General features: G+C 28.9%; 1 protein-coding gene across 2 annotated transcripts in view; it reads right to left on the bottom strand.

The window, feature by feature from the left end:
* LOC117174129 (N6-adenosine-methyltransferase subunit METTL3) overlaps positions 1 to 9929 on the bottom strand; it is a 12329-nt gene extending 2400 nt beyond the window's left edge. The window contains exons 1-3 of one of the 2 annotated variants that reach the window (XM_033362915.1): positions 9519 to 9929; positions 3098 to 3293; positions 2504 to 3013 (exon numbers count right to left, since the gene is read on the bottom strand). In XM_033362915.1, the coding sequence (XP_033218806.1) occupies positions 2504 to 3013; positions 3098 to 3293; positions 9519 to 9675 (863 nt within the window). In that variant the 5' untranslated portion in view covers positions 9676 to 9929. Of the gene's footprint in view, positions 1 to 2503; positions 3014 to 3097; positions 3297 to 9518 lie in introns of both variants that reach the window. The other variant, XM_033362914.1, reaches the window with a different exon arrangement.
* Positions 9930 to 10516: the final 587 nt, after the last annotated feature.

A 10516-nucleotide genomic window follows, 5' to 3' on the forward strand; every position in this document is an offset into this window, starting at 1 on the left:
CTCTCCGGAGATGAACAACTCCCTTGCTAGGCTAGTGTTCACCGCATGGGCCACCGAGACTCTTCCAGAGTGCGAGGCGGGAATCGAACCCGCAAGCCGATATAGGTAATATAGGTATTTAGGTGTGTCACATGCCCTTAAACAAATTTTATCATCTTGAAAATGCCAAATAAATTGAACAAATAATTCAGTATGTGATAAATCCTTTGATCATTTTGTCAACTGATCCTCAGGATCAAGTATATAAAAACTTTCAATCATTCAAAAAATGCATTGAATTAAGTAGAATTGAGTGAATTTAGAAGAATTCAAGTGAATTAAAAATTTCAAGCGAATTCAAAAGAATTTAAAGAATTCAGGAAGAATTGATAGAAATTCAGAGTAAATTCAAAGAAATAATTTAAAATCTTAGAAGTCCTACGAAATACCTCACTTCTCGTGAATAAATTCTAAAAAAATCCCTAAAATAATTCAAACCAAAAGTTCTTGGAAATTCCTTAAAAGTTTTAAAAATCTTTAAAATCTATTACAAATTTCTCGGAATATTTAATAATACCCCGAAATACAGCACATACGGTACCATAGGGACCAAATATTGAAAGTAGGGTACTTTTGGTACCTCAATTGAATATAGGGTACAATAGAGGATATAGCGATCGGTTTGCGAGACCTGTGAATACTAAAAATGTTTTAATATTTTATTTCTCTCAGTTTGTTTAATCTGAGTTATGCAGTGGATATAAGAAAGTCTAATTCGGACTTAGAACAGCATTTTAAAACAAAATGATAATCCAGATCTAAAACAAAGCATTTAATACCAGAATTATAATTTTAACTTTGGCGAGGAAATTTTCTAGAATTATAACTTGCAGGCAGAAAGGGGCTGTAATTACACAAACATAAATTACGAGAAGTATTGTATAAATTTTGAATTTCAAATAAAAATATTAAAATTTCCGGCCTCGGACTTACGACAGAATGTACACCATTTTTCTCGATGCAACTATTTTACTAGTATTTTGCAAGAAATTACAATAATGCTACTATTTTCACAAACTGCTTGCTAATGAAACCATTTTCTCACTTTCCCTTTGAAAATATTTTTAAAATTCTTTGCTAATTGGCTAAAATAATATAACCGCCATCCCAAAAACTGGAATTTCCAAAGTTTTCACAATTAAAAATTTTTTAAATTGAACTATAGTCAAAGTACTAAAAATTTAACACTAATTTACTTTACATGACAATTCTGAAATTGTTAAAAATTAAACAAATTACCAATTTTAACGTAAAAAATTGAACTATTGAATCGAACGTTACAATTTTAATTGTGGCAATTTGAAAATTTGTAAGTTAAAGCGCAAGGTTTTGATGAATTAATAAAAATTGAACATTTATTCATTTTAAACGACTCAGAAGACAAATAATTCAACTTCCAATCAAAGAAGTGTTCAGTTTAAAGAAATTTTTTTTTATGTTTATATTAAAAAATCTTACAATGATACTATTTGGTACATTTACAAATTTATTGCTTTATTTTTCAATTTAGAGTAATTTGCAACAAAACGAAAGTTAAACTTTGTGCTTTAATCTGCAAAGTTCGAATTTTTTATTTCAATGATCGTGAACAATTTTAGCGAACCGACAGATGACCGAGAAATTTTTTCCTCGACTAAAACGGCCAATCTGATTATAGAAAACTTTAAAAGGTTAAAAAATGCAGATGATTCGGCAAGATTTCAGAAATGTCATAATATTTGAAGGTTTTTAAAATAAATAAAATATTCTATAAGATTGCAAGGTTTTTAATAGATTTCAGTGAATGTAATGAATTTCAACAATTTCAAGGAATTTTAAAACTTTTACGGCATTTTAGATAATTTCAAGGAATTAAAAAATATATCAAAGATTTAAAGGCATATTAGGGATATTGAATGGTTTTATCTGATTTTTTGGATTTTACGGACTTTCAATTTAAGGAATTTAAAAAAAAATGTCAAAAGATTTTAAAGGAATTAAAAAAATATTATAGATTCCAAGGAATTGATCTAGATTTAAAAATGGTTAGTTTTCAAAGAATTTCGTAGGATTTCAGAATGTTTTTAATGAACTTAAAAATGTATCTAGGATATCAGGGACTTCTATGAAATTCGGAAATTTAAAAAGAAAGTTTTACAGGAATTTGAAGAGAATTTCAACAAAAGATTCCAGAGCATTCTGAAAGGATTTCAGGGAATTTTGGAAAATAACTTATTCTGACATGGTAAAGGTAATTTCCCAAAAGAATTAAGATTCTGAGATAGGACATGAAAATTTCATAAAGGATTAAGAACAAGACCGGCAAAATGAAAAATTGACAAGGAGAAAATTGATAATTTAAAATCATCCCTCCGGTACACTGGATTTTTTTCAAGATTTGAGTAGACATCAAAACTATAGTTCTAACTAAAAGAGGAAGATTTCAAGCCTCTTTATTAAATATAAAAGCTGTATGATTTCTTACTTGCAAGTATCCATATGAAAGCAAGTGTTCAAAAAACTACAGTCACCCAAAGATTCGTCCGTGTGACTTTGAATAATTTTTTTAAAATGCAGCTTTTTGCATTTCCCAGAAAATCCTTGTCCACTCGTCTGATTTATTTTAGCGCAATCAACTCTAGTACCGTGTGGACAAAACTCCATCACCTGAGCTCCACCCTGCGATCGAAATCTTTCCGCCAAAGATTTTTCCTTGGAGGTTTGCTTTGACAAAAGGTCGAGGATTTGTTCCCCGACCTTCTTGCTCTCCTTTTCCCTGATCGTCGGTGTCGATATCAAGGCCATGATGTCCTCGATTTTGTCCTGCTTCGATTGCTTTTCAGGTGGCGCATCTTCATTTGATTCTGACACAGATGATTCAGTTCGTTCTGGACTTTCAATAACAATTGATTGATAAGGCGACTGAGCCGATTGTGCCTCCGCCACAGACAGAACTGTATATCCAAAAACTCCATCTTCCGTCACCTCTTTGATTCTGAAATAAGTTTTCGTAGAGTAAAGGGAAGAATTGAAGGGGAGAATTAAAAGCTAGTAAAAGGCCGGAGGGAAAGTCGCTAACTTTATTACATCCTGAGCGGCGAGTTTTTCCAGAATTTTACTTATGTCTGCAGAAGAAACGTCTGCGCTCAAATTCTTTCGTAATTGGTCCAATAGTTCGGCAGAAGTGATCGGCAGTGTGGAAAGGCATTCGTGCAATATGCACAAAATGTCTTGCTCGTATTCGGAATGATCAGAACGCGCGCAAGATGTGGCTTCTACTGTAAACAAAATGTCATTTTTGTATTTTATTTTAAGAGGTTAAAGTTAAAGAGTTTTTATTTTAAAGTTATTCAAAAGTTTTCGATATAATTAATCACGTTATTGAGTTATCTATTAATTACGAATTTATTAGGATCGAATTAGGAAAAGTCGATTTTCAATTGATAAGAACGTATAACAACAATAAGTTACCAATGATGGGATGAATCAAAGTCAGTGTTTTCTATTGTTCGATTTCCCGAGCTCGTTTCACTCAATTAGGTTTTATAACTTCTTTGTATTAAAATACAATTATGGGTGTTACATAACGAGAAAAACCATTTTAGAGCTAGGGAGTACAAATTACAAGAATCTCCTTCTTTGAACGATATACAATATTATACATTAGAGTGAGTCGACATTTTTACTTTCTCATCCTAATGAAACGGTATTGGTTTTATGTGCAAAATGTCTTTAACGGATGACATCAAATGTCGACGTTTTGAGACCACCTGAGTCAGAAAAAATAGTGTTTACGTTGGTTTCTGTCTGTCGTCGTTGTTGTCGTTGTGGTCTGTAAACACGGTAACATTTGAAGGAATGATTTGATTGGATTACCCTTTAGTACACTTTATAAGCATATAAAAAGAAAGGACGGGTTCGTTATCCAGCTTTTTTAGAAGAAATTTTAAAAAGTTAAAGCATTTTGAAAATTTTTGAGACCACTTTTTTTAATATTTGAACATTTTTTCGACAGCTATTTATAGTAGACTAAATACGAAAAATTTGTCCCTATTACTTTTTTTTTGATCAAATAAAAATTACCAAAGTTATAGCATTTTCAAAATCCAAAAAACCAAACGAACATGAACATTTGAAGCCAAAAAAAGTCTGATATGGGAAAAGTCAAGAGAAAAATAAGTTAATTTTTCAAGGTCCTACAAGACTGTCTAAACAACTTTTTGAATTTTGATTTGAAAAAATCTAAAATTCACATTTTTATCGAAAAAAACTAATCAAATAGCATTAACTTCATTTTGTGGAAAACAAAGCAAAAAACGAGAAGAGATAGATTGACAAAAATTATGCACCTAAAAAAGAATAGCGAATTTTGCAGGGATTACTTTTTTGTAGGATAAGTAGTTTTTGTTTTATTTTTGAATAAAATTGAAAATAAAAAAATTATATTTGAGTACAACGATACAAGCTACGAGAAGAAGTGAGACAAAATTTATTCAACCAAGAAAGATTAAAAATTTTTTACGAATATTTTTTTTATAGTAAGCAGTTTTTTTAATCGTAAAAAACAAGATAAAAAATAAAATAAAAAATTATAAAAACAAGGCAATAAGAATGTTTCGATTTCCATGCTTATTATAAATTTATTAAAATGATACATGTTTGAGCACAGATAAGAATAAAATGTAACGCAAAATAAGAAACAAATTTTGAAGTAATTATGGTAAATAGAATTTGTACTTTATTTTTCAAAATCTAAATAACCAATCCCAGACAGAGGTACATAAAAATGTATTGTATTTGATACAAAAGTGTTGAGTATAATGTCGAAAATTTGACATTTTGGGCAAAATCGAGTGCAAAGCACGAGATACGTGATGAGAATCTGATCGCTAAAGCCAAAAGAGTTTTAATAAAAGAGAGTTCACAATTGAAAAGTTACAGTTGTCGATTCGTTGATCTTTAATTTTGAAAGGTCTGTGCACGAATGTGGGAGAAATGCAAAGACCGAGTGTGAATATGCGAATGTGCGGAAAAATATAAAGTCCGAGTGCGCGGCGCAGGGTAAACACAAAATCGAACGCGAAGCGCGAGAACCAACAATCGCGCGCCCCAAGCGCGCTCAAACTTGTGAGCGAAGCAAGTCGCGCAATGAAAATGTGCCCACCCAGCGGGCAGATTTTTTTTTAGAAATCGCAAACAATAATATGCCTAAAAGTAGTGCATTAAGTCACATTAAGTGTACAAAATGTGGAATCCAGGAGTCTTTCCCCTATTTGCCCTTCCTTTCAAATCTTCCCTTTTCTCTTTAAATATACGAAATTTTAAAATACTATACTTAAATTCTGCGGCAATTTGTTTGAATCTAGTAAAAAAACGTAAAAACTATAAAAACCTTATTATTCGTTTTACATATACAAAATTATAATTAATTTAAGAAATTTAAATTAGATTAAAATCCAAATTAAAAATCCTATTTAACATCCAATAATAAAATTTATGGGTGCAACGAACGAACAAGAAATGCTCTTATTACAATCTAAAAAAAAATTATCCAAAAAAATTTCGGACAAAAATAAAAAAGAGGAAAGAAAAAAGAAGCAAGGTGATGTGGTTGGTTGCCTTCTCATTTTTCTTTTCTCTTTTTTATTTTTGTCCAAATTTAAAAAAAAAGATTTTTAGATTGTAATAGGAGCATTTCTTGTTCGTTCGTTGTGGTCAAAATTTGGTCGTTGGATTCTTGTTTTTTTTCAGGAGTTTAAGAAATTATTATACTTAAATTTTATAAATTTTTGACAAATTTCATTTTTTTTTGGACATTTTTATTTCACCCTGAATGGATTTCTAACATATATCCAATATACAAAAAAAATTTTAATGGCAGAAATAATAAAAAATCATTTAACACTATGTAAAAATATAACATTTCTAATAAAAATATTATTTCTTCTTTTTCGCCTGTAAAAATAAATCTTTCAGCTATTTTCCCCTTTTATCGTGAAAAAGTTCCCTATTACCCCACCATAAAGGCGCTGTGGTCCCTCGAAATTAACCACGCGCGCGGGCTTAATTAGTTTAACAAAATTGCTATTCTGCACAAAATAATTATATTGTAATCTGCCCTTGTCATTTACTTTTATTTTTTGCGCCTATCAAACACTATAGTGTCTTTTTAAAAGGAACACAGTTTCATCTTGTTTGTTCAAAATTTCAACCGCTTGATTGAAAAATGTTATCTGTTACTTTAAAGTGCAAATATTTGGTTCTGAATGCAATTGTTTAATTGAAAATTAATTTTTTTTTTCGTTAAAAATTCAGTTCTTTGTTTGCTGAAAATTAATTTTTTCGTGGTGAAAAGTACCTTTCTTTAACATTTAACTTTTCAGCTTGAAAAATCAAGTTGTTTGTTAAAAAGCCATAATTTTTAACAATCTTTTAACAAATAAAAATCTCATTTTTCTCGAAAGCGATGCACAACATGAATAGTAGGTCATATTTAAAAATGGTTCTACTTCCTGAAATAAATAAAAGTATATCCTTTCAAAACGTTTAACTAGTGTGTTTTAATCAAATTTCTCAAAAATAGAAAAAATCGATAACAACAGACTAAAATAACATTTACTTTTAACAGTATTACTGATCTATAAACAAACGTTCTAAAAATAAAATGTTAAAGTTCGTTAAGCTAAATGCTGCTTCAATCGAATTTTATTGATTTTTTCCACTTTTTGGTTGTTGAAAAAATGGTTTAAAATACACAAAATAAGCATCCGGTAAGAATCTGTTTTCATAGGGAAAAAACTGAGAAAAAAATGAGATTTTTAATTAAAAAAATTATCTTTGATCAATTTTAGAAATAAGAAGTAATTTTTCTTTATTCTGAAGGTCAGTAAGCCTAATAATCTCATGTAAAATGTACTTCAAATTGTTTATGAAAGAAAATCAAACTTTTTTAACAATCAAATGTTAAAATTCGTTAAACTGAATGCTATTGTAGTTGCATATTGTCGATTTTTCATATTTGTTTGGGGGATGAAATTAGTTAAAACACACAGAATCTATCTAATAGGAGTATATTTTTATAGATTGCATAAAGGGGAACAATTTTGAACTATGAGCTGCTATTAATACTTTGCGTCGTTTTTGAGAAAAATTATATTTTTAATAGTTAAAAATGAAAAATCATTTTTCTCAAAAACACGTAATTACATTTTTTATTCTTTGATTGAAATAACCGAGAAGCATTTTGGAAACACTTACAAAAGAGAAAGTGGATGCACAAACACTTTTGAGTTGAACTTATCAAGGTTAGCCGTATTAGGCTACGAGCCTAACCTTTTATCTAGCAATTGTGACCCTGGTTTTCACCTCCAAATTAAGCAATAGAATGTTATCTAATTCTGCAAATCAGGGTGGCAACTATTTTTTTAATTTTCGTATGTGGCTTTCCGCTGGTAAATCTTAATGATTTCTTGAGGTTTAGAAAAAACGTCCCTCTTTACGAAATCCCATCTATTGATTTTTAATAATACCATAAGTAGGATAAAGAAATTTTTGTTTTTAATAAAGGAAAATACAGAGGTGTGTTTTATTAAACACTAGAAGTAAATGCACGCACGCAAATCGCGCGTTCACGTATCTGTATTTTTATTTCTCAGCATGAAAAATATAAACAATTAAAAAATCCATTATCAAACCAATTTTTAAATATTATGTTTTAAACATTTTTGAACCAATCATTAATTTTGAATTGAAAGCTTCTGGAAATAAAAAAAACATATTTAACGATTTTGGACAACTTAATTACAAGAAAGAGTAGAATGGTATATTTTTTAAGTCGAAGCGCTAAAAATTAAATGATTTTATTTTGAAGCAAAGAAACCGGAATTTGAATCATTTAAGATTAAAATTTCGAAAATTTCAAGACGTGGAACATTGAGGATTTTAAGATTCGAATTTTGCATATTGGATCATTTAAAATTCAAATATTTAAAAATGCAAGCGTTGAAAATTGAAGAATTAATTTTTTGTAAAATGAAAAAAATGAATTAATTATTCTTAAAAAAAAACTTTCAGAAAATAGTAATTTTAAATGGGAAACTTTAAAAATTAAAACATGTCTACTTTTGAAGATTAAAACATAAACGAATGCGAACTTGATTTAAAATTGAAAAAATAATAGTCACCAAAAATTGTGATATTAACACTTTTTTATACTTAAACCCTTTGACTTTTAAATGATTTGAAGTAAACATTAATCGCTTAAAAATGAATAATTTTTAAATTGAGAATTTTACTTTCCAAAATTCAACCAATTCAACTTTAACTGCAAAATGATGTATCAATTTAAGATAATTTAATTTTTATCCTTTTGTTATTTTGAAATTGCTATAATAATTCAAAATTTCGAAATTGTCAAATTTTAACCTTTTTAATTCGAAATAGCTATATATTTACATATAACCGTATTAAATTCAAAACTGAGTATCAAGGCTTTTAATATAAGATTTTGAAATATTTAATAGCGGGATTGTCCAAATGTTTTGAATATTTTTTAACTTAAAGCTCCAATACTGTGAATTTTACAATTCGAAACCTCCAAAAATTAATCTAAAAATTGTTTAAAATTTTTTTTTGGTTTAGCAAGGTCTCAACGATTAAACTATTTTAGAATTGCAAATCCAAAAATATATTATTAAAGACGATAAATATATTATTAATAAGTATCACATTATGTAGTATCAGTGACATTTAAAACGACTGGGTAGATTCTTTTCACCGTTCAAAATTGCAGAATTTTAAATATTGTAAACCTTTAAATGTTAATTATTCTAAACACTTTGAAAACTATGTGCTTTCTAATTTGAAACTTTTAAAACTTACAAAACACACGAATTATGAAATACGGGAAATTTCCGGTGTGAAATTTATCTCCAAGCTTTTTCACGATTCTCCCAGGTGGGCGACTACACTGTAAATGCAAGCCGGTAAATTAAATGTGAAATGGCATCTAAATTGTTCAGTATATGTGTTTGTAATTGACATTACTGACCTCTTTTTGAGTGAACAGTAATTAATAATTATTAATAAACTTTTTATTTCTGAATTTAGTAAAGGACATGTAGTAGGCACTTTTTGTGTATTTAGGTTCCTTTTAATTGACCAAAACATTATTCAGGCCCCTTTATGACAAACGGCTTTAATTACAGAAAAAAGGTCTTTAAAGCTTAAATTCAATTCTTTCAATTACTGGTCGCAAGATCATAAATATAAAAGACAATTTTGGGCCGAAGCTAATGGGGCTCATCTTTAACAACATCTTAGTCTCGTTTATTGCCCCCATCATAAATTTAAAGGCACAATAAGTAGCATTATGCATGTTTGCCCCTTTTTCAGAATTCTAAGTATAATTTCATGTCTTTATAAATCCCTTTACAATTAAGCAAAATATAAAAATTAAAAGACGTCAATATTAATTTATAATAAACTTAAATTCTTCTTACCGGCAGTACTCTGAGACTCAGACGAAGGGGAAGACGACAATGAAGTCGACGTGAGAGTGAAGAGTTCATTTCTCTCCCTTTTTCGTTTCTGCAATTTTTCACGCAGGCTGGTTCTCTTTAATTTAATAGCCTGAATTTCTTCAAAAGCGTCGGACATTATTGTTTTAAAAAACTACAATTACCCAGTAAAATGGAAACATTCGTATATTTTTTTGCTCTCAACTATCACACGTGACAATACCAAAAATATAGGTTATGAAAGACAATGACCAAGTGAAAATTATTTCTCTAATAATAATGATCACAAAAGATTTAAAAAAAACAGTCTTAAAAATACTAGTCATTTATTGTCACAAATAAAAAAATAACATTCATAGCGCCGATTGTTTACATCCCTTCAAGATCGCTGAACACGTATACGACACAGAACCGATGAACGTTACATATTTGAGCGATGTCAGTGCTTCTAACGACTGTGTCCCAAAATATTTTACATATATTTCGGTGTGGGAGAATGAGGTACTATTTCATATTGTGACGTCAGCTAACAACATGTCTGCCCGCCGAGGGCCAAACAATAAGAGCAATTGTTATCGATTTGATATTATCCATTTTTTTATTTAATATCATAGATTAAAAAAATAATACAAGTTAGGAATGTGAGTCAATGAAACGTTTCACAAAAACACTAGAAGTTTCATGAGTTTTAGAAAGTTTTTAAAGTTTCACAATATATTAAATTCAATTTGAAACGCCTTTGATTCCTAAGTTAAAAATATTTTATTTTCAACAAAATAGAAAAATTTTCAATCAAATAGTTAAATTTTTGACCCAAAAGAAAAATTTCAAGCAAGGTGATTAATTTTTTACCAAATAAGATGAAATTTTAACAAAATAGTTAAATTTTTAATAACACAATTAAATTTGCAATGAAAGATATAATTTTTAAACTGAAATTATGAACCTGCAATAAAAAATTAATATTTAACAAGGAAGTT

The sequence above is a fragment of the Belonocnema kinseyi genome, chromosome 6 (genome assembly GCF_010883055.1).
Source record: "Belonocnema kinseyi isolate 2016_QV_RU_SX_M_011 chromosome 6, B_treatae_v1, whole genome shotgun sequence".
NCBI lineage: Eukaryota > Metazoa > Arthropoda > Insecta > Hymenoptera > Cynipidae > Belonocnema > Belonocnema kinseyi.